The following is a 24,607-nucleotide window of genomic DNA, read 5'->3' as shown; positions in this document are numbered from 1 at the left end:
AAAGCAGCAGCAATTCAGGATATATATGCAAAGATTATCCCCTCCCCCCCCATTTTTTTTAAAAAACACTTATAAAAAGAGGAAAAGTTGCATCTTAAAAACAAAAAAGCCATCTGCCACATAAAAACTGTTTCTAGAGATAGCCAGAAATGAAGCAGTGGTACTGAACCAGCAGCTACAGACCCTCACCAGGGGGTTTCAAGCAAACAGATGTTGCGGAAAAGGTTCTTGAGTACAGTGAAATTTGTAGATAGCAATACAATCTGAAATGTTGATTTATACTTTTATCCAATATGCTGATAAAGTCTGGGTATACTGCTGTTGTTTTAACATACAGACTAGTTTGCATGTTTGCTATTGTTCCTGTACGGGAGAAAAGAATGTACATTCGTGTGCAAACACATGTGAGAAGTCTCATATTTGATATGGGTTTATAAATCTAACTCAAATGGTATAGACACTCAAATTATTAGTTATCTTGTCACAAAACAAACGACTAAGAAATATCAGACCTATGCCACATAGAAATTTCTGGATTGTTTCAGTATATTTGTATATTTTCTTATTTATGATGGGGAAAATATGCTAAGTATTGTAACACGGAATCTATTTTTCTTCTATATAATATTTTTCAGGTGTTTCCTTTTAAACAATAATTGTGCATGTCATTCTGCCTCCTTTGCTGCGCCATATGCTATTCCTGAGGGAGTTCTGCACCCAAAAAATAAAATTCTTGCAAAATTGTGCACATTTTGTCAAAACAACAATATAAATCACACCATTTTCAATTATTTTGGTGCAGGGTGGGTGGGTCTCGGCATGGTGGGGATTTGAGGTGCAGGTGACTCACCAGGGGGTGGTCTGGGTACAGGGGGTGAGGGGGAGTTCAGATGCCTGGTGGTTGGGCATTGAGAGGTGCAGCTCTCTGTACAATGACCCCCTCCCCCACAGCTGGAGTGCAATGATGGCAGAAAGTAGGGGCGGAACTTCCAGCAGCCCAGGAAAGTTCCTGGGGATGGGTCTGACCTGGCCCTGGCCTATGCAGGGTCAGAGGAAGTCCCATTCCCTCAGCCCAGCTGGGATTAGCAGCTGGAGTCCAGCGCAGGGTAGGTGCCACTTGCCCAGTCTCCCCCAGCCCTGCCCCTCCCAGCTCTGGGTGCACCATGATAGCGAACGAGAGGGACAGAGAGAGCCCAGACCCCAAGGCGGTGACTTGCATCTCCCCCTGCTGCTCCCGACGGTCAAACCAGACTCCCTCCTGCCCCCTGACCTGGGAGGGAAGCATGAATCAATTTTTCTGTGGGGGAAAGAGTAAAATCTGCAGGGACATTAAGTCTGTGCTTGCGCAGTGGCGCAGAATTGCCTGAGTAATATGCCAAAAACCCCTGGTTTGTGTAACATGTCCATGCTATGCATTAAAATGTTTCTACAGAGGTGCTTCATAATGCCTTTGGCTTGGTAATTGACAAGAGTGCAGTATCACTCTCCAATGCCAGCAAAGTGGAGCTCACAAGATTTTTCTCTCTGTGACAGCACATCTAGCATTCAGTCCACAGAAGATAAGCAACATTACTACCACCAGCTGTAGATCTGCCAGCAGTTGGATATCTCCTCTAGCTGAAGTGTAGAGATTTGTGCTTCTGGACTGGAGAAACAGGACTGTGTATGTGAAGAGGAGTGTAACATATTTAGTAATTGTGTCTATTGTCTACAGGATATAGATTAATTGCAAACCGAGTAATTCACATAGCTGTATGTGAATGATTAAATAAGAAAAGCTGATGGAGAAAAATGTTGCAAGCTGGTGACATGTTTACTGTGCATGTTGTGAGTCTTACCTTGACTAACTCCATCACCAGATAGAGTTCTGTCGGAGTGTCCATCTCCTCGATCAGCATGATAATATTGGGGTGTTTCACTTGGCGCAGTATGGATACCTCATTCTCTATCAGGTGCTCCTGTTTAGTCAGGAAAAGGAGGAAAGAAAGTTTATTTTAAATGACAATGAACTCCCAGTAAAGCTTCCAGGTGATAGATAGATAAACAAGAAAACTATCTATCTATACACACACACACACACACACACACACGTCTTTCACTATATTATTTATATTGCAGAGCTGTGGTGAAATGACACATTTGAACCTTCACTTAATACCACTGTATTTCCTTCCAGACCTGATCTCTTACAAAATAGCTGCCAATTTCATGGGTTTTATTTTTGTTTGGTTTAATATTTATATTTAGAACCTGAAAACTACTTAACTTACCCATTTAAGTACAAAAATTGTTTGGCTCCAACAACTTGATATTGTGCTAGGGTTAGATTTTATTTCCCCTTCTCCTGCCCCTCCCCCCCTTCTATGAAGGTACAAAGGCTTTAAAATAAGTTCATTCTAGTGGTTTTTTTTTTCCTTTTTGTTTTAAATTCAAGACACCCATCCACTAAAATGCATGCTGGAGATTAAAGAAAGTCATACATTCCCTTTCATTCATGAAAGTTTTTCCTTTTTAAAATATCTGAAAACATTCCACAGGGACCTTTCAGTTCATTGTAAATCTAATAATCATCCCTGTGTAAAACAAGAGGTTATTTGTACTTTGGGAGATAAATCACCTCACTGGGAGTCTGAACTTACTCACATTAAAAACACCAACTAGTAACAAGCACCTCATGTATTTGTGAGCAGAATTACTGGAAGTAGATGTGTACATATTATGAAAGACTGTACGTGAACAGTGACTGAAAACCTCACACTATTTCACCATTTGTCTGCAGGGCTATATAAAGATGTCCTGTTTTCTGGTCAAAGCTCAGTTACATGGCTGTAACTGATGAATTGCATCTGATGAAGTGAGCTGTAGCTCACGAAAGCTCATGCTCAAATAAATTGGTTAGTCTCTAAGGTGCCACAAGGACTCCTTTTCTTTTTACATGGCTGTGTAATTCGTAAATTTTAATTAATGGGTCTATTTCCCAGAACCCACATACAAGGCATGCATCTCATCCTGTGAGAGTGGTGCAGCATATATTGGTTAAACGGGTCGCACCTTTGAAACGCAATTTGCAAGAACATCAATTGTCATTCAGCAGCTAACTTAAGTCTGACGAAGTGAGCTGTAGCTCACGAAAGCTTATGCTCAAATAAATTTGTTAGTCTCTAAGGTGCCACAAATACTCCTTTTCTTTTTGTGGATACAGAGTAACACGGCTGCTACTCTGAAACCTAACTTAAGTCTGCTCCAAGCAAACCTGCTCTGGAGAAAAGAAAAACAAACGAACCAATTTTGTTTAAAAAGGTTGTCCTTTACCCACAGAAAGGAGCCATTGTAAGATGCTGGTTATTGGGATTCATGAAAAAACCTAAATAAAGCAGGGCCAAGGAACCAAGTGAAATCTGGAATCCTACTATAAACAAGATCTCAGCTTTAGGAGCAAATACCTAACATAATCAATTAATTACACAATTTAATTCTGATCTCTGCAGCACAGAACCATCTTTGTTATCTTGGCCTCATCTGAGCCGTTAAATTGTTCTCTTTAGACAGGTTTAGGTGACAATCTACTGTAATTAACCTTTCTATAAAAGATTACAAAATGCTCTTGCATCACTGTCCTGATACATGTCCTGTGAAATGCTGACCTATTTATGGTTATTCATTTGTAATCATCTTGTCCTTGCTGTATTCCATTAAACTTTTTATATATATCAGTTTCCACAACTACCTCAACCTCTTCCTCAGGGAGATTGCTGTAATAGATTTTAGTCTAAGTTTAAATGGATTTATTTATGTAGAAATGATTGTACTATTAACATGTATACTGATGAATAAGAACAGATCAGCTAGTTTAATTAAAAATTTGTAGGACACTCAAGATACAAATTGCTGGACAATAAACTTGTGTTGGACAAGAGTGACCATCCTCAATGCAGAAGTTGTGCATATTTGGACCAGATGGTTGTTTTAAGGCTTGTGCCATGTGGGAATGGGTGCAGATACGTTCAGCTCACAGAAGCAATTTGAGCACTATTTTCCCCATGGTCATTCATTATTAAGTCTCCTTACTAGATCCTAACTTATCTCATATTCTGTGTCTATTTAATGGGGTAGGGGCAAGATTAAATTCCTAGTTCCTGATAGACAGTTTAGGATTAATGCATTTAGCAGGTAATGGACATTGACATGTACACTGTTACAGCTGCTACCTTCCTGCCTAACAGAAGGAATGTTATCTAAATCTCTCGCAGAACACTGTAATATGGTATGCAGCATTTGCAATTTATAATTTTATTGTACTATAGCTCATCCCTTCAAATATCTCTGGATATTGTAGTCTCAGGCAGGGTTGCATCAAAAAAGAGTTTTGTGCAATATCCCATAAATACTGGGCTACCTACACAAACACTGCCGTACCAGACCAGACCATTTTATCTTCCCCAGATCCTGCCTGTGAGTGTGTCCTATACTTCTTACCTTCAGAGAAAGGTAAGTGGCTTCCATCACGCATCTGGTCATTTATCCATAATACTATGTCTTGAGTAAATTCCTGCCTGACCCCAAGTGATGATCAGTGCCTGTAGCATAAGGGCTGACATCTTTATGTGGATAGGAATAGCATCTACAAGTACATAGTTACGATAAAAGTGTCTAAACCTTTCTCGAAACTTGATAGATTGCAACAGCGAGTTCCAGGGGTTAATTAAATTGCATTAGAAAAAGAACTTCTACTGTTTTATATCTGTTGCTTCTTACTTTTCTAAGTGACTTGCCCAGAGTCACACAGGAAGTCTGTGGTAGAACAGAGAATTGAATCTGGATCTCCCATATCCCAGGCCAGTGCCCCAACCACTGGACCAGCCTTGCTCCCCCAGAAATGTTTTATTTATAGTTAATTATTATCTATACTTTCAAAAATTTAGTCCAATAACTTTTTGTAGATCCAGATTCTGTTTCTTTCAGGCTCTCTGCTTAGGAATTGTCCCACAATCAGTCCAATCGGCTGGTGTTTATAATGCTTCAGTCTGAAACACCTGTATACTATTCTTTTTCACCCACTAGACAACCAGACACGGCAAGATCAACAGATCTTGGGTAGGATCCGTTTAGCAGTAGAAATTCCCAGGAAAGTCTCCCACCCTAGTGGGAAAGAGAAAACAGCCAAGAGAATCCTCCCTATTTGTGCCTGCAATGCTCATAAAGACACTGGCCTCAATTCTGTAACATTTGCTTGTGACACGTGGGAATAAGACAGGAAAGGGGTTTGATGCGTTTTCCAGCTGACTGACTCTGAACTTTTTAAATTCACCACTTAAAGCTTAAACAACAATTTTGTAATAAATGTCATTTGTAAGGGATAGGGATTTTGTCACTAGTCAATAAAATGCTGTTTTTGAAAGTCCAGCTGTATACAGGTCAAGGAAGGGGTGCTCCAACCAAGAGGGAAAAATAAGGGACAAGGCAGAAGTTTTAAGTAAAATAGGAAATATAAGTAAGATGTCTTATTTATTTTAAAACTTCCATGCTTGCCAAATCACTGGGGGGTAACTCCAACCGTCTTTTAGCCCCAAAGAAAAAAAAAAACCCAGTTACCTGCCTTCGTAGCTGTTGTTCTTCGAGATGTGATGCTCATGTTCATTCCATTCTACGTGCGTGCGCAACCACGTGCAGAGTCAGAGATTTTTGCCTTAGTGGTGTCCGTAGGGTTGGCCCTGGCGTCCCTTTGGGTGCTGTGCCCATATGGCGGTATATCAGGTGCCACCGATCCTATGCCCTCTCAGCTCCTTCTTGCCGGCAATTCCGACGGAGGGATAGGAGGGTGGGGAATGCAATGGATATGAGCAACAAATCTTGAAGAACAGTTATGAAAAGGTAGGTAACCATTTTTTCTTCAAGTGCTTGCTCATGTTGATTCCATTCTAGTTGATTCACAAGCAGTATCAATGGAGGTGGGCTCAGATTTCACAGTCTAGCTGTAGCGGCTGGCAGTATGGCTCTACCGAAGCCTGCATAGTCCTGGGCCTGCTGGGTAAGTGAGTAATGAGATGTGAACATGTGGATGGACAACCAGGTGGCCGCCCTACAGATGTCCTGGTTAGGCACTTGACTAGGAAAGCTGCCGAAGAGGCTTGGGCCCTGGTTGAGTGGGTGGTAACAATTGCTGGAGGGGACACCTGTGTCCAATCGTAGCAGCAGCGAATGCAGGCAGTAATCCAAGAAGAAATTCTTTGAGTGGACACTGGATGATCTTTCATCCTGTCAGACACTGCGATGAACAATTGCGTTGACTTGTGGAATGGCTTGATCCTTTCAATGTAGGAAGCTAGTACCCTCCTGACATCTAGGGAATGCAATCTATGCTCCTCCTCCAAGTTATGTGGCTTTAGAAAAAAGGCAGGTAAGTAAATGTCCTGGCCCATATGAAACTGAGACCACCTTGGGCAGGAAAGCTGGGTGAGGCCGAAGCTGGATCTTGTCTTTGTAAAAGACTGTATAGGGCAGCTCCGAGGTAAGTGCCCTAATCTCAGAGATCTGGTGGGCAGATGTTAATGCAACTAAGAACATGACCTTCCAGGAAAGGAGGAGAAGAGAACAGGAAGCCAGAGGCTCGAAGCGGGCCTCATGAGCCATGACAGCACAAGGTTCAGGTCCCACGGAAGTACGGGTCTCCTGATGTGCGGGTAGGCACGCTCGGGGCCCATGAGGAACCTGGCAGTCATGTCCCGGGCGAAAACCAACCTACCCTCGAGCGACAGATGGCAGGCCGAGATAGCAGCCAAGTGGACCTTGATAGATGAAAGGGGCGGGTCTTGGAGCTTGAGATGCAGAAAGTAGCCCAGGATTAACTGCAGCAAGGCCAAATGCCTTTATTTGAGGTCTAACAAGCCAACCACTTCCATTTGGCCAGGTAGGTCGCTCTGGTAGACCGTTTTCTGCTGCCCAACAGGACCAGTTGGACACCGGCTGAGCACTCCTGCTCCTCTGCATTTAACTATGCAGCAGCCAAATCATCAAGTGCAGTGCCACCAGGTTCAGATGCAGAAGACTGCTGTGGTTTTGGGACAGCAGGTCCAGCCTGAGTGGTAGCTGTAATGGAGCATCCAACAAAAGGTCCAGAAGCGTGCCAAACCAGGGCTGGTGTGGCCAGGCCAGTGCTATGAGAATCACCTTTGCCTTGTCCTGCTTGATCTTCATGAGGACCTTGTGAATTAACGACACTGAGGGGGAAGGTGTACAACAGAGCCCCCAACCATGGAAGTAGAAAAGCATCTGACAGGGAGCCTCTGTCAATCCCCCAAATTGTGCAGAAAACGGGGCATTTCTTGTTTTGCCTGGACATGAACAGGTCCACCTGGGGAGCGCTCCACTTCTGGAAGATGATGCTGATCACGTCCAGACGGCAGGACCACTCATGGCGAGACGAGAAGGCCCTGCTGAGGCGATCTGCCAAAGTGTCCCTGGCTCCGGGGAGATGTGTGGCTACAAGATGAGGGTCACAGATGGTGATGAAGCCGCAAAGGGAACCCCCTCCAACATCAATGTTTGATTCTGCCACCCAGTGAGTGATGACAGTACATGGTCTGGGACCCTGACAACTCGGTCCATGCTGTGTCTGTTGGGGATGTAGACTGACGCAAGCAGGGGCCTCAGACTGAGCCGTGCGCATCAGACCGCATAAATGCAGACAGCCATGTGGCCCAACAATCGTAGGCACGTGTGAGCAGTGGTGAGCAGGTGGGCTTGAATGCATGAGATCAGGTCCGCCATGGCTTGGAACTGTGCCTCGGAGAGGAAGGCTTTGGCCTGAGTGGAGTAGAGGGCCGCTCCAATAAACTCTATGCATTACATTTGACTTAAGGTCAACTTTTTCTTGTTTATTAAGATCCCCGGGTCGCGACAGGTGGAACAAACCAGATCAAGATGCTGCCGCACCTGATTCCAGGACTGACCCTTTATTAGCCAGTCATTGAGGTACGGGTAAATTTGAACACCCCGGGGCCTCAGGTAAGCGGCCACTGGCGCTATGCACTTTGTGAATACTCTCAGGGCTGACCAGAGACTGAATGGCAATGCCATGAACTGGAAATGGAGCTGGCCCAGAGTAAAATGCAGGAAGCGCCTGTGCCCTGGGAAAATGGAAATGTGGAAATACGTACAAGTCGAGGGCAGCGTACCAGTCTTCCCAGTCCATGGAGAGGACGATGGAGGTCAGGGAGACCATGCGAAACTTCAACTTTTTGAGAGACTTGTTGAGGCGACGCAGGTCCAAGATAGGTCTAAGGCCCCCTTTTGCTTTCAGGATCAAGAAGTAATGGGAGTAGAACCCCTTTCTCAAGGAACCTCCTCCTCCACTAGCTGCTCTTGAGAAGAGTCCCTGAAGGAGGAGGGGAAGGGGGTGGGAGGGAGGGTCGGCGATGAACTGCAGGGTGTAACATGATGATTTTACTTTGAAAACCAAACGGTCCGAGGTCAACTGATACCAGACGGACTGGAAGGGATGGAGGTGGTTGAGGAAAGAGTGGGAGGGTGGATCCTGAGAAGCGACTAGGGTGTCACCCTTGAGCACACTCTCAAAATGTGGAACGCCCAGGATGAGCAGACAAATGGTAAGACAATGGGTGTCTCCACTTAAACCCCTTGCCTCTATCCTTTCTCCTGTAGGTGCCCACCTGGGGAGTCCCCCAAGACCTGGTCTTGAAAGTGAGGGCGTAACAGCTTCCTGGCCTGCTGAGGAGTATGGTTGCCAAAGTAGCAGAGGGTGGCAAGGGAGTCTTTAAGGCGATGTATTTCCCACGATGAAGTGAGCTGTAGCTCACAAAAGCTTATGCTCAAATAAATTTGTTAGTCTCTAAGATGCCACAAGTTCTCCTTTTCTTTTTGTGCATACAGACTATCACGGCTGCTACTCTGAAACCTGTCTTTAAGGCCATGGAGTCTCTAGTCCATAAGCTCAGAGACGAGGCCCATCCCCTCAAAAGGGAGGTCCTGTAGAATGGCCTGTATCTCCTGGGGTAACCTGGAGGACTGCAAGCAGGAGCTGCGTCTCCTGGCTACTGAGGAGGTGACCACCCTGGCCGCTGAGTCAGTAGCGTCCCAGGCCATCTGAAGGACCCCCTTGCCACTGCTGTGCCTTCATCCACCAAAGCAGCAAACTCCTGGGCTCAATCCTGCAGGAGAGCCTCGAATTCGTTAAGGAGTCCCACAGCATAAAATTGTACCTGCCTAACAGGGCCTGATGGTGAGATACCCAAAATTGCAGTCTTGCCATCGAATAAATCTTTCTGCCAAATAAGTCCAGCCTCCAGGCATCTTTGCTTTTCAGTTTGCCACTGACTTGGCCCTGCCTGTCCCTTTCATTAACAGCGGACACAACCAGTGACACTGCTGGAAGGTGTGTATACAGGTATTTGAACCCTTTTGCAGGGACGTAATACTTATTTTCCACCTTCTAAGAAGTAGGTGGAATGGAAGAGGGGGTCTGCCACAGCAATTTGGCAATCTTAAGGACCCCTGGGTGGACGGACAGCGTAATCTGGGCCCTGTTGGAGGAGGATATGTTAAAGAAGTCTGACTCCTCTGCGACCTCTTCAATTTATAAGTTCAAGTTGGTAGCCACCCTCTTAAGGAGGACCTGTGCTCCTTGAAGTTGTTGGGGATGGGGGACTGCCCGCTTGGGAGGGACCCACCACCACTTCGTCTGGAGACAACAGGGCCAAGTGCACTGCCAGGGGAGGGATGGCTCCTTAGGTGCTGGAGTCCGATGTGCTGCTCCCCGTGTTGGATTTAATACCGAGTTCCAACTCCGGTGCCGGGGGGGCAGTTTGTCCAAGGCTGCCAGGGAGGACTGGTGGGAATACGGGACCGACATTACAGGCACACCCCATGGGATCCAGTATGGCCACTGAGCAGGCCACTGTCCCTGCTGCCACGGGTGCTGCACCAGCTTCCTGGGTCAGTGGCGAATCACCCCTCCTTGGCGAGGGGCTGAACTTCCAGTTGGAGTCTGACCACTGACCTTCCAGTGACCAGTGCGGAGCCATCGAGGTATGAGTCTGCCAACTCACCCTGGTTGGCGACCAGCGAGGCGAGGATCGGTGCCTGCCCAATGAGCAGAACTGGGGAATGGAGACCAGTGCCACGACCGGGAGCAATCCCGCCCCAGTGGGAACGGATGTCTGGAAGACCGTCTGGGCAAGGGTGATTTGCACCGTGGTGATCTTTGATGAGAAGCTTGCTGGTACCGGTGGTACAGGCACCAGTGCCTCAACTCCAGTGTCCCACGGCTCGTAGTGAGAGAACACGGTGTCGGGGACCTGGGCCTTTTGACCGGAGACCAGGAATGTGGTGCCAGGGTCCTAGGCCGCAGAGATGGGGATCTACACCTGCAGTCCGGGGACCAAGAGTGATCCACTGCCCTATGGGGCCATCCATGACCAGCTTACCCTTAGACATTGGGGCAGTCATCAGGTCCGGCGCCTTACGCAGTGTCTGCAGTGCCAGTGCACCTGCTTGTTCTTTAGCGCTTCAGACAACTATCATGGGGGGTCACTAATAGGCATCGGCCTGTTGTAGGACAAGCATGGTTTGAAGCTGGGAGAATGGGGCGTGCCCCACTCTGTGGCGAAGTCCCAGCCTGGACTCCAACTACCAGACTAACCTAACTCTTAACTTAAAAGCTAACTAAATACCTAAACTATATATAAAGTTGACAGACAACGGGCTGTTGAAGAACCACTATCGCTCTTGCGATTGCAAGAGAAGGCACACCGACCAACTGTCACGGGCAGCGAGAAGGAACTGAGAGGGCGTAGGGTCGGTGGCGCCACTCAAGGAAGCGTCACTCAAGGGGGTGCCACAGCCAACCCTACAGATACCGCAAAGGCAAAAATCTTAGACGACTGTGCATGTGGACGCACGTACACCTAAAATGGAATCGACATGAGCAAACACTCAAAAAAGAACAGGGTATTTTGACTGAATAAGGACTGCAGGAATTTATCCCGTATTAACTTTGCTTACAATAAGAAAAGGAGTACTTGTGGCGAAAGCTCATGCTCAAATAAATTGGTTAGTCTCTAAGGTGCCACAAGGACTCCTTTTCTTTTTGCGAATACAGACTAACACGGCTGTTACTCTGAAACTTTGCTTACAATGGTTACTAATGTTGATATGGGTCATGACATACTTTGGGGCCTTTATAATTTTAATTCCCTTCATAATCAGTATTGGGTCCCATTATGCTAGGTGCTGCACGCACACACACACACACACACACACGTTTCATCCTTCAAAGATTTTACAATCATAGTCACTGTGCTGTACTTTCACATTTCTCTTTTTGTTCCATTTTGGCCCAATGAAGGGAGAACAATTGTGGAAATACTGCACATTTTCTTTGTTAGTTCAATAGAATAAATTACAATCTTTGTTTTTGTTCCATAATCTACTAGATTAACACAGTTACTACTTCTATTGTTTGCATTTTGGATGGAAAATAATCCTGCTAATGCTAAACAGATAATTCTGAAAGCAGTCACAGTTCTATCAAACCCAAACACCGCCCCCCCCAACACATACCACTTTGACTAATGAGCAGCTGTGAATGTTATTTTTACTCTTTTCACATGTAAATGGGTGTACACTACCTTTCCACAGCACTTTGCCTTGTCTATAATCTTCAGTGCAAACTCCTTTCCAGTGTATCTAAGAAGAAAAATTGGAGAAACATTCATTAATGCCAGAAATTCCAGCCCATTTTCTGGTTATCTGTGAGAATACATGTAATCGTAATATAATCTTTTCACCCAGGGGAACATCTGACAGAAAGATGGCAGAAATTATTTCATTTTGTTTCTCCTCTCTCCAAGTAACAGTCCTGACTGCTGTTTCCCTGACTACCATTACAGTACCTAGCTTATTGTGTGCATTAATCCTAGGACCATGGCAGTGACTCTAATATGACCTAATATACACTCTACCACTACTCTAATTCCATATGCAAAATTTGCCCCCAAATCCTTCATGTAGCTCTGTTCAACTGGCAGCCTGTAACCACACTTTGAAGACAGATCAGACTGCAGGTTTGCTTGTCAGCTCATGTATAGGATGAGCAGCAAGAAGGCAGCCATGAATATCGATGGCCTTTATGGAAAAAGTCCCATAGAAGTTAGTAGGGAAGAAAACTATAGGGTTCTATAACAATTACTATATAAGAGACATCAGTGGCTATTAAATTCTATAGGATTTTAGAACTATCTGACAGAATTTTACAGGATGGTTCTGCAAAACCTAGAGTGACTGAGATGATCATTTTCTGGTATATGCGAGAGGACTTTTCCTCCCGTAAGGTAGGAGCTTACTCAAGCTTTTATACTTGGTCACCCACATCCAGATCTAAACATGTTCTCCACATGAAATGGAGAAAAGCAACAAGAACAAGCTGGTTTGGTGTCTATAAAGAAAACACTGCTGTTCACTGTTGTGAATGACCTTCAGTTAACATGTTACAAATAGCAAGGGAAATGCAATAAGCCCATTCCTATTACTATTTATTATTTGTATTGCAATTGCACCTGGAAGCCCCAGGCAAGATCAGACCTAATGTAAGGGGTGCTATACAAATTCTGCTTTGTAACAAGCTTTTGTATCTCAATAAGAAATATCAGGTATATTTTATTAAGTTCATAGCTAACTATAGCCAACAAACATTTTTTGTTTCAGATACAGCTAATAAAGACTAATGTGTCACAAAAGGAATTAAATTTCATACATTAAACCTGTTCCCGACTAAACATAGCAGTATATTAAGAGCACCTCTGCTCTAAAAGTACAGCTGTCTGCTAGGTTGTCATAGTTACAACCTGATTCAGTGTAGCACATAAGAAATTCCATCTAAACAGCATTTGAGATTTAAATACTATCTTCTTATACAGAGCCATGTAAAACTGTATTATGGCCACTGCATGTAATTCAGAATTGCAATCTATGTATGATGATACATTAAGTAAATTATCCAAAAGCCTGATGATAAACACACTGCAAAATCCAGTTAAGATATGTGCAAAATTTTCAGAGCTTGTCACATAACAGGGAGTAGATCCTTGTAAACATCCACAAAGCTGGCTCATTATCCTTCTTCAAATCCCTCCTTAAAATTCTCCTGTGTCATGATCCCTGTAATAACCTTGACAATGACTAGCCCACTGGTGTACTCCTACCACTGCTTATCATGCTGACCATACTGTTTCATTGTTTCCTTGCATCTCTGTATCCATCTGTTGTCTTAGATTGTAAATTCTTTGGGGGGCAAGGACTGTTTTGTTTTGTCTGTACAGCACCTAGTACAGTGGGGTCCTGGTCCATGACTAAGGCTTCTAGGTGCTATGTCATACAAAATAAGAAAACAGCAAACCGAGGAGTGTTTATAATTAGCATTTCCTTTCCCAATAGTATTATAGATTGGATATTTTTGATCAGCAGATGATTTGAATAATATTTCTGATCATTAGATGTGAAGATGAAGTTTTATGCGGAAAAAGTGGGATTATTTATTTATTTATTTTACAGTTTATTTCTAGCTACTATTTCCTTTATAACTAGAGGGCTCTTTCTTTTATCTGAGCCTTGCTTTCTAAAGCATTCAGGTAAAACTATCGAAGTGTCTAAGTCGCTTAGGAGCCTATGTCCCATTTTCAGAAGCACGTAAGTCACTTAGGAGCCCAAGTCTAAGTGACTTTCACCAGGATGTAGGTGATTCTGAAAATGAAATCTAGAAACTTGCAAAAATATTATCAGGCATCTTTATCCTGAGATCTCAAAACATTTTTCAAGTACTGTTGAATCTATGTGCAGCCACTGAAATGCTTTCCGATTCAGGGTACATCCAGTACAGCAATTTTGTGCCTTCACACCATAAAACACTGTCCAGTTATTATGACCCAAGTCTTTCACGGTTAGTTTCCTGCCAAGTGAGCTGGATGGAAATCTAATGGAAGACTGGCTATCTCATTTTATAAATTTTAAAAGTTCTTTGGATTGTATATTTGCCTCAAGCTTTCTAAGCAGCACCACACTGATTTCCCCATTGAGCTGGTGAAGCTTATTAAAAACCTAGGATTTTGGAAGAATTGTTATTCAAGTGTTCAAGAATTGTGATGTTAATGTTCTGAGATAGCATTAAGCCTAAACCCTAATGTACTTCAATGAATGACAAAAAGCTCCTTTAAAGTAGTAACGATACACACTGGGGTCAAATTTAGCTATCTGGCTTGGTTTAGGAAATAATTCCATCAGAAGTCCTCTAACTCTTATTCTTTAATGCATAAGCCTGGATACTTGAACGATAGACTTCCCTGATGAGTAAAAAGAAGACAACAAAAAGTTACTTAATGCTAAGCATTAAAACTAAGCATGAAATTGCCATTAAGGGAAATCACCCCATCACGTGACAGATAAGAAAGGCACAATGGCAAGAGTGTGCTTTTGCTCTGCTTTTTTGCTTCATTTGTTATTAGTCTCTGCCAGTTTTTTGTTTTATTTTCATTGCCTGAGAGGTGAGCTGTAGCTCACGAAAGCTCATGCTCCAATAAATTGGTTAGTCTCTAAGGTGCCACAAGTACTCCTTTTCTTTTTGCGAATACAGACTAACACAGCTGTTACTCTGAAACCTGCATTCATAGAGAAAGTTTTGAGCAGAGAAAAGCCCCGAGACTCCAAATGCATTTAAAAGCTTTTTTGGAAAGCAGAGAAAGCTAACTGGGAAGAGTGTGGAGGATTTGCAAGTAGTCAATGCCTATTTTGGGGGCTAGATCAGGTTGAAAAGGTCTTAAGGATTTTGGTGTACTGGCTGTCAGTACTTGTTTGGTTAATGGAGAGGAATTAACTGGATATAGCAACAAGAAACAAAACTCCTGGGAAACCGTAATAGTGGCAGCAGAGTTATGGGTCATTTTTTAAGATCAACATACTTGAACCCAAGAGGAGGAGAATGCAGGTACTAGTTCAGCAGTGGTAGCCAGCATGTTCTGACATTTCCTTAGATGAGTCAGACTCAGACATAACTGCTAAAGAGAGAGTTTTTGAAGATGTTTCTGCTGGCTAAGACTATGAAGAGACATTTCACTTCATAATTAAGACTCCTTTGCTCCAGGAGCTTCTGAATATAAAGCCTCCCATGAATTCTTAAAAAGAAACCTGCAAATAGTGATTAAACACTGAAAATTGTTTCTGTGAGCCCCAAGGGTCTCACAGGCATTTGTTGGAACAGAAAACATTGCTATGGGCAAAGTTGGAGACTCTTCAAAATAATACTAATCAAAGAAACCCATGTAATTGTATCAGTGGCCCATGTCAGATGATTCTAAGAAATATTGTTAGCAGTTAGTCCCCCCTCCACTATCAATCGTGGCCAAATATACACATACACACACTTTTTACATGTGACAAACTTACTAAATAGTTCTTGCTTACCTAATTTCTTCTAATGTTTTGGATGATATTTTCCCTCTCTCGCTGTCTCATATTCATAAACTAAAGCTTAAAAATTTTCTTCTATACATTATAGACAGCATAAACATATCTATGTGGGTAGTAGATATGGACTATTACAGTATATGGATAACTAGCAATCTCAGGACTGTAACAGTTAATTTTTTTTTAATTGTTTTCACTCTCCATTTTCTCTCTCCACAAACTCTCTTTGCTATAGACATTATAAAAGACAGTTACCTTTTTCCATAACTGTGTTTTTTGAGATGTGTTGCTCATGTCCATTCATCTTAGGTGTGTGTGCTTGCCACATGCACTGGTGCCAGAAGTTTTTCCCTCAACAGTATCTGTAGGGGACCAGCTCTGGCACCCCCTGGAGTGGCACGTGTATGCCCCGGCATATAGGGCACCACCAGCCCCCTCCACCCTCAGTTCCTTCTTGCTGGAAACTCTGACAGTAGGAAAAGAGGGTGGATTGTGGAATGGACATGAGCAACACATCTTGAAGAAGACCAGTTACAGAAAAAGGTAACGGCCTGTTCTTCTTCAAGTGATTGCTCATGTAATTCAACTTAGGTGACCCCCAGATGTACCCCTGGAGGTGGGTAAGGAGTTCATGGACATGTAGATTGCAATACAGCTCTGCCAAACACAGCATCATCCCTGGCCTGTTGTGTGAAGGCATAGAGAACCATGAACATGTATACCGAGGACCACATCATGGCTTTACAGATATCCTGGATCAGAACTTGTGCCAGGAAGGCCACTGAGGATGCCTGCACTCTAGTTGAGTGGGCTCTGACGATTGGCGGCGGAGGGACTCCCGTTAACTCCTAGCAGATCCGAATGCAAGATGTGATCCAGTTAGAAATCCTTTTCATGGACACTGGGAGGCCCTTCATCCTACCAGCTGTAGAGATGAAAAGCTGAGTCAACCTACAGAAAGGTTTTGTCCAATCTAGGTAGAAAGCCAGGACCCTTCTTACGTCCAAAGTGTGAAGATGCCTCTCTTCACTAGTCTCATGGGGCTTAGGGCAGAAGACCAGAAGGAAGATGTCCTGGCTCACGTGGAAAGCGGACACAATCTTGGGAAGGAAAGCCGGGTGGGGCCGGAGCTGGACCTTGTCCTTATAGAAGGCCATGTACAGCAGTTCTGAGGTCAGGGCTCGCAGCTCGGAGACTCGCCTCACCAACGTCACTGCCACCAGGAAAACTACCTTCCATGATAGGTGAGACAGGGAGCACGAGGCCAAAGGCTCAAAGGGCGGGCCCGTGAGCCTGGGCAGAACCAAACTGAGATCCCACTGAGGGGCCAGGAACCAACTTGAGGAAAGAGCCTCTCGAAGCCTCTAAGGAACCTGACCATCATATCATGGGAGAACACTGTCTGCCCCTGGATTGGTGGATTAAGGGCCGAAATGGAGTAGTGCATTAGGCCCTGGTTCCTTAAATGAAGCAGGTAGTCTAAGATCGACTGCACCAAAGAATACGAAAGGGAGATGCCCCATTCCACCCAGCAGAAGTACCTCGTCCACTTTTCCAGGTAGAAAAGGAGTACTTGTGGCACCTTAGAGACTAACCAATTTATTTGAGCATAAGCTTTCGTGAGCTACAGCTCACTTCATCCGGATGCATACTGTGGAAAGTGTAGAAGATCTTTTATACACACAAAGCATGAAAAAATACCTCCCCCCACTCCCCTCTCCTGCTGGCAATAGCTTATCTAAAGTGATCACTCTCCTTATAATGTGTATGATAATCAAGTTGGGCCATTTCCAGCACAAATCCAGGTTATCATACACATTATAAGGAGAGTGATCACTTTAGATAAGCTATTGCCAGCAGGAAAGTGGGGTGGGGGGAGGTATTTTTTCATGCTTTGTGTGTATAAAAGATCTTCTACACTTTCCACAGTATGCATCCGATGAAGTGAGCTGTAGCTCACGAAAGCTTATGCTCAAATAAGTTGGTTAGTCTCTAAGGTGCCACAAGTACTCCTTTTCTTTTTGCGAATACAGACTAACACGGCTGTTACTCTGAAACCTTTTCCAGGTAGATCTGCCTAGTTGAGGGCTTTCTACTTTCGAGGAGGACCTTCTGCACACCTCCCAAATAGGCCCGTTCATCCAGGTTCAACCACACAACATCCACGTTGTCAGGTGGAGGGGGGCGAGGTTGGGGTGTAAGAGTTGGTCATGATCCTGTGACAACAGGTCTGGTCGGTTCGGCAGGGGCCAGAGAGGGATCGCAGACAAGCTTGATAGCATCCCAAACCAGTGCTGGCGAGGCCATGCCGGGGCAAGCATGAGAACCTGAGCCTTGTCTCTCTTGATTTTCGCTAGGACTTTGCTGATGCGCGGAATTGGAGGGAACACGAAATACATCAGGCTTCCTGCCCGTGGCAGGAGGAAGGCATCATAAGGGAGCCTTTGCACAGACCCTTTGCCCATCTGGAGCAAAATCTGTGTCGCTTTGAGGGCTTCGCTTTGGATGGCACTCAGAAAGTAACTGAACACTGTAACCCTGTGCCACCATATTGAGGACCCACCGGTCTGAGGTCATAGACGCCCACACAGGGAGGAAGGAAGAAAGGCAGTTGGCAAACAAAGGGGAGGAAGGATCTGGGGTCAGTCTGGTAGGTCGCCCACAGGCATACCCTCAAAACGGGTGCTTGCCAGTCTGCTTACTGTGGGTCAAGCCCACCTGGGATGTAGACGGGTTAGTCGCCAGGGTGCTTCTTGTAGCACCTGGATCTTTTGTGGGGAGACTCCTGGTGAGGCTCTGTGGCTTAACCGCTTGCAGGCAGGTCCAAGGACATACAGGCCCAGTGTTTTTAGGGTTGTACGGGAATCTTTCAGACCATGGAGCTTAATGTCCCTCTGTTCTGCGAACAGGACGTGCCAGTCAAAAGGGAGATCTTGCATTGACTGCTGAGCCTCCGAGGAGAAGACACGAACCCCTGTGCAATCAGAAAGCCGATGCCAAGGTATGTGCGGCGGTGTCCGCAGCATCTGGAGAGCTGCTCTGGCTGCAGTCAAGCCCTCATCCAGGATTGCCTGGAACACCTTCCTAGAAGCCTCAGGAAGGGCGCTCTTGAACTTGGTCATGGCCTGCCACATATTAAAATCATAGCGGCCTACTAAGGCCTGACGGTTGGCCACCCGCAACTATAGACTGGAGGATGAATAAACTTTACGTCCAAACAAGTCCAGTCTCCTTTAGTCTTTATTCTTAGGGGTGACCCCCTGGTTGACCCAGTCTCTCCCTCTGGTTGACCACCTCTACCACTAGGGAGCAGGGTGGGTATAAAGGTACTTGGGGCCCTTAGATGGCACAAAGTACTTGCACTCTGCCTTCTTGGAGATCAGAGGCAAGAAGAAGGGGTTTTGCCAGAGGGCATTTGTAATTTTAGTGACCACCTCATGTAGGGGCAAAGCTACCCTAGCTGGGGCCACGGGGCAGAGAACATTAAAGAGGGAATCTGCCGGTTCCTCTAACTCCTCTGCCTGGAGGCCCAAGTTGGTAGCAATCCTCTTTAACAGCTCCTGATGCACCTTAGCATCATCCTGGGGCACTGGTGGAGGGAGCCCCACCATGGCCTCGTCTGGAGACGAGGAGGAGGAAGCCAGTACCATGGGGTCCTCTGCAACCATAGGTGGCCCAGTGGCTTGCTCGCCCACTTCCTCCTGTGCCTGTGGGATGCCTGCAGCTGAGGCCTCTTGGGCTGGAGGGGGGTGGTAGCTGGTCTCTCCAAAGCTCTGGATACCAAGCAGGTGGGCTGAGGGGGCTGAATGAACCCCCAAGGGTTCTATGGGTACCACTGTGCTGTCCACAGAGTCTGAGGCCACAAGCCCTGCTGCAGTGCAGCCAACGTAGTCTGCACCGTAGGTGCCGGAGTCTGCCCCGCTGCTAGGGAACTTGCTCCGAACCTGAACTCGACTCCGAGTGGTCACTTCCCTGTGACCAAGACAGGGCTGATTGGAGACTCTGTCCCGATCGGTACCAGTTGCCCCTCCCAGAGGTGGATCTGGCTGACCTTGACAAGCGTCTGAATCGGGGCCTCAGTGACCAGTGGCGCTCGGTGGAGCCACGATGGCCCCGGGCCAGCGATCTATGCCTCAAGCTTAATGAATGGTACCGGGATGTGGAGCAGGATTGGGAACTAGAGTGGGCTTGGCGTCATGAAAATGTAGCCGCATGCAGTGACACCACCCCGGGGATTGGCATCATTGGTCCCTCGACCCGTCCCTGGAGCAGTACTGGTGCCGCGGAGATTCCAGGCACTGGGGGGCGCATGCCTCCAGAGTCCGCGCCCGGTTACCAGCAAGACACGCCTCGAGCCTCTCTGCCTTTGTCCTAGGTCTGGAGACTGGATGGAGCTATGAAGCTTCTGCCTATCATGGTCAGAAGCGTGTTGGCTGCGAGAGGGCGACTGTTGGTGGGATGTCCCCTGCGACAGGGAATGCCGCCAGAAAGGTGGAGACTGTGGTAGTCCCAACGCCAGTTTACCTTGGAGCCAGGACCCCACAGGGGCTGGAGTGGGCAGCTCTGAGAGGGACATAATGTCTTGTGCCGCTTTGAGGGCTTTCGCTTTGGACGGCACTCAGAGATAACGAGGACCTCTGCCGCTATCTGGGATAGCTGGCGGGGAGCGGGATGGGCTACACCGCTCAACCTGAGCTGAAGCCTGGATCCCCAAGGGGGTGAAGAGGGACCAGAGACAGGGCCTTGGTCCACCCCAGACTTGTCCTTTCCCTCGCAGGAAGCTGGAGACCTTCTTTGCCCCATCTTCCTGGGCTTATTGGCTGGGGCCACGGAAGGAGACTGGAGCCAGCTCGTAGACAATACCAGCGGGGCACTGCACACCGAGGTCACAGTGCTCAGTGCCGAATCGGAGCACTGCTCCAGCATCAGGGTAAGGGCAGACTGTATCTGGAGTGCCTTCAAATGAATGGCATGCTCTTTCTTCATCCTGAGCTTGAAGATTTTGCACTTATCACTAATGTGACCTTCGCTCAAGCACCGTAAACAACTATTATGTGGATCGCTAATGGGCATGGGCCTTTTACAGCAATCGCAGGATTTAAAGCCTGGGGACCAGGGCATGCCCCATCCCGAGGTGAAGTCCCTTTAGGGACCTACTAAGTCTCTAACTTAACAAATAGGTTGAACTAAACTAGAGGGAAACCAAATACAGTAATATTTGCAAGAGGCAAATGCATTCAAATGAACGAAAAGCAACAGCTCTAGCTGAAGCAGCACCAGTTCCATGCACCATCACTGGCAGCAGGAGGGAACTAAGGGTGAAGGGGGTCGGCAGTGCCCTATATGCCGCGGCATATGCGCACCACTCTAGGGGGTGCCAGAGCCGGTCCCCTACAGATATTGCTGAGAGAAAAACTTCCAGCACCAGTGCACGTGGCGAGCACACACACCTAAGTTGAATGGACATGAGCAATCGCTCGAAGAAGACGACGACATATTTATTTCTCATTTTTGCACTATCATGACTTTTTGTGAATTTTTTTTGTTATGCCATACATTTATACTATGTACACCTGTGTACATTTTCTACATATACACACACTCTGTCTCAGACGTACATACTGGATTTTGTTTAATTAAATCAACAGCTTACAAGAAATAGAACTGAAAAATAGCTAAAAAACTTCCTTGCTTACCGTTCTACGCACTCCTTTACTACAGCAAAATTGCCATCACCAATCACCTTTCCCACTCTGTATTTCTCAAGAATAGTGGATGACCCTGAGCACTTGTTTCCATTCACACCTGCACAAACAGCAAGGACAATAATGTAAGGTGGAGAGAGACATCAGCAATGTGGCATATCCCCACAGACTTCAAGAGTACAGTGTATATATTCCTGGATACAAAATAGGAATGTAAAAATAAACTGTGTTCAGTACAGTTTGTCCCTTTGTTTTTATTTCAAAACAGCAAAAAGAACTGGTAAAGCTTAATCAGAGCTGTGTGACCTTCTTGTCCTCGTTAACATATAGGAAAAACATTAATATATTATCATTTCTATGTTGACAAATCCCAAAGATGACAGAAATTCTAGTTAAATGTTTAATTCCAGCTATGTCCTGACACGTTTAGCTTTTTATTAAGAGGGCTTTCGTTTTAAAATATCTTATCTTTCATTGGCATTTTCCTTTTTTCATGCTCAAAAGGAACGGAATTATAATTCATGAAAAACTGTAGAATTTTGGTAATGAAAAAAGACAGCTATTTATGTATTTAACTAATGAGGAAAATTTCAGATGACTTATGAAACATATTTTGTGTTGTTTGAGGCCCTTCTTATACCATAAAAAAATTGAACTCAACTCTTGACTCCTTCTTGCTTAGCACAGACAGCAGCTATCATACAAGTCTCTTGGCTAAACCACCTATGCAAGACTTTTTCTAAGGTGCAACAACATATCCAACCAAATACTGAAGACTGCAATTACACTTTTCTTGTGTATTACAATTAAACGAAAAACATTTAAGAGACATTACATTTTACTGACAATATTGCCTATGGATCTCATCGTCTTTGATTTGTTTCATTAAAGAGCAACTCTGGTCCCAGTCGTCTAGAAAATTTGGCACTGAAATTCTATGTACGAAATTTCTTGTCATAGTGCCAAACTTCAGATAAGTTTTATAACTGCTAATGTTAGGGTTTTTTTAATAACATTGTATCTTTCCTTAAAACCAGTTAATTCTACAGTATAATAGTGTCATCCCACTTTAAAGACGTAATCGCTTTATTAAAGGGAGACAAGAACTAGTTTTAGATCATAGCCAACACTTCTGTCTACATTGGAAATAGACTTCAAGTAAAGTAGGAACAAACAAGATCATGGCCTTAAAACACTGTTCTTTATTAAGTTTCTTACCTTGCTCTCCCACCCTGACTACAGCCACTCTTTCACACACATAGAGACATCAATTTGCAAGTATTTTTGTAGGAACAAGATCATCAATGCTTTACTAGCCTCCCTATTCTCAACAGATTATTTTGTAATAAAAAACAAAAAGATTAACAAAGTCCCCACAATGGTCACAGAGATTTATCCATAAGATGATCTCCTACAGAACTAAAAAGGTAAGTTTAGAATAGGTGGGCTGGCTGGTCTGATAGGCTCCACTTGCAGCAAAATGGGCTATCATGAGGAAACCTACAGTTCCAGTTCAACTGCAAACACCTTACTTTGGAGGGGTCACCATAGACACAATGTTCATAATTTCCATTAATGGGCTGACTGTATCACTCTAAAGTGCCCACTGGGATTTGACTGAAAAGCAGGGTTTTATATTTGTTTTGCATCCTACAGCTTTCTCCAGAATGACTGGTGAAGCTGCTGCTGGGGATAATGTTGCTTGGGAGCAAGGAGATGATTATAAATATGGACTAGTATAATGCTATAAAGATGGACTGGGTGAAAAACCTTGAATGCTGGCAGGTTGAATACCGAAGGTCAGATCTTTAGAAACAAAGAAATCTTCTTGTAAAGGGGGCCTCAATCCTGAAGTCAATATATAAAAAAAATTTTAGACCAGAGCTGCCGCTTGTAACATATTAAATCAAATTATAAGAGGAGTGTATTAATGAAGATATTGCTATGGCATGCACGTTATGAGTTGTTGAGGTTAAACTCAGGATGAAACTCTCTCTGTATCCAGGCAGTCGTTAATGGGACTGTGTGGATTAAAGCATGTTCTGGACAGTGAAACCTTTTCCGAAATTCCTGTGTGTTGGTTGCATAAGAGCATAAAAGAAGGATAAATGGCCAGGCCATATTGCAAGACGTAGCTTTGGGGTTGTGACCTAGCTTTGGATTAGAGGGTTTCCCAGGTTCCCTCTAATCCAAATCCTCTAATCTAAATTCCAGGGAGCTGAGCCAATAATGTTTTGGGCAGTGAGATTCCAGGGGAACTCAGAAGAGAAAGAGGCTCAAGACAGCTACCTCTTTGTAAGAAGACAGTGGTGCTTCAGCTCACAGTTCTGAAAGAGGGATTTGCCTACGTACATTTTGTTAAAGGAAACAGGGTGTAGGTACATTTTGTAAATAAACACTGTGAGAATAGCTGGACATTGATTTGTCTTCCAATGGGAAACTGACCTATAAGGTCTAAAAGTCTGCTACCATTTGGTAAAGCGTCAATAAAATTGAAAATCAAATTAATCTCTCTCACTGTACAGATTTGATATAGCAAGTGCAGTAACGAACATTCAGTACCTGGTACTGAATCCAACATTCAGTACCAAGTAAGGAATGTCAAGGATTTAAGACAGAGGTGGGCAAACTACGTCCCACAGGCCGCATCCAGCCTGCGGGACAATCCTGCCCGGCCCTTGAGCTCCTGGATGGGGAGGCTAGCCCCTAGCCCCTCCCCTGCTGTCCCCCCTCCTCTGCAGCCACGCTGGCAGTGTGGTTGGCTCTGGCCGGGCAGTGGGGCTGCGACCTCCTGCTGCTCTGAGCTGCATGGTAAGGGGGTGTAGAGTGGGAGGGGGCAGGCTGTTTGGGGAGGCACAGCCTTCCCTACCCGGCCCTCTATACAGTTTCGCACCCTGATGTGGCCCTCAGGCCAAAAAGTTTGCCCACCCCTGATCTAAGATTAAAATCTGACAGAGTGCTAGCAGTTGTCTAGTATCACTGAGCTAACAAGTCACTTAAATGTGAACAAAGTTTGTGAAGGTTAGTAGCAAACAAACAGCGGTTTAAGTGCTTACCTTCAAGACTTATGCAATGGAATAGTTCAGGCACACCATTGACATTGGAAGAAGAGCCACAGTGTGGAGGAATCTATGGAAATATGCATAAGTCCATTATTTCTGAGTTACGAAAGTTACTAAAGTTAGTAAAATGAATAATAAGAAAACGAGTCTTATCTTCCCTCAATTTAATTTTTATATATATTAATTTTTTATACTTATTCAACATTGTTATCTTGCACTAGGGCTGCCCATAACAACTGGGATCCCAGTCCTGAGGCCCTGTTTGTGCAAGGAGTCACACCACTTATTTCACTGGGAATAATCACTGTGAGGGACATTCTCTCTACTTTTGTGAAGTGATACTTGGGCTTTATGGAGTTAGTGTGGGAA

General features: G+C 45.0%; 1 protein-coding gene across 1 annotated transcript in view; it reads right to left on the bottom strand.

The window, feature by feature from the left end:
* Window positions 1-24,607, bottom strand: part of DCLK2 (doublecortin like kinase 2) — a 139,591-nt gene that overhangs the window by 25,110 nt on the left and 89,874 nt on the right. Inside the window, exons 7-10 of the mRNA XM_077815364.1 lie at window positions 24,233-24,305; window positions 21,168-21,276; window positions 11,646-11,703; window positions 1,839-1,958 (exon numbers count right to left, since the gene is read on the bottom strand). Coding sequence (XP_077671490.1) covers window positions 1,839-1,958; window positions 11,646-11,703; window positions 21,168-21,276; window positions 24,233-24,305 — 360 coding nt within the window. The remainder of the gene's footprint in view (window positions 1-1,838; window positions 1,959-11,645; window positions 11,704-21,167; window positions 21,277-24,232; window positions 24,306-24,607) is intronic.

This window comes from Eretmochelys imbricata, chromosome 4 (genome assembly GCF_965152235.1).
Source record: "Eretmochelys imbricata isolate rEreImb1 chromosome 4, rEreImb1.hap1, whole genome shotgun sequence".
Lineage (NCBI taxonomy): Eukaryota > Metazoa > Chordata > Testudines > Cheloniidae > Eretmochelys > Eretmochelys imbricata.
Note: the sequence above shows the minus strand (reverse complement) of the source record. Positions and strands in the feature narration are given on the sequence as shown.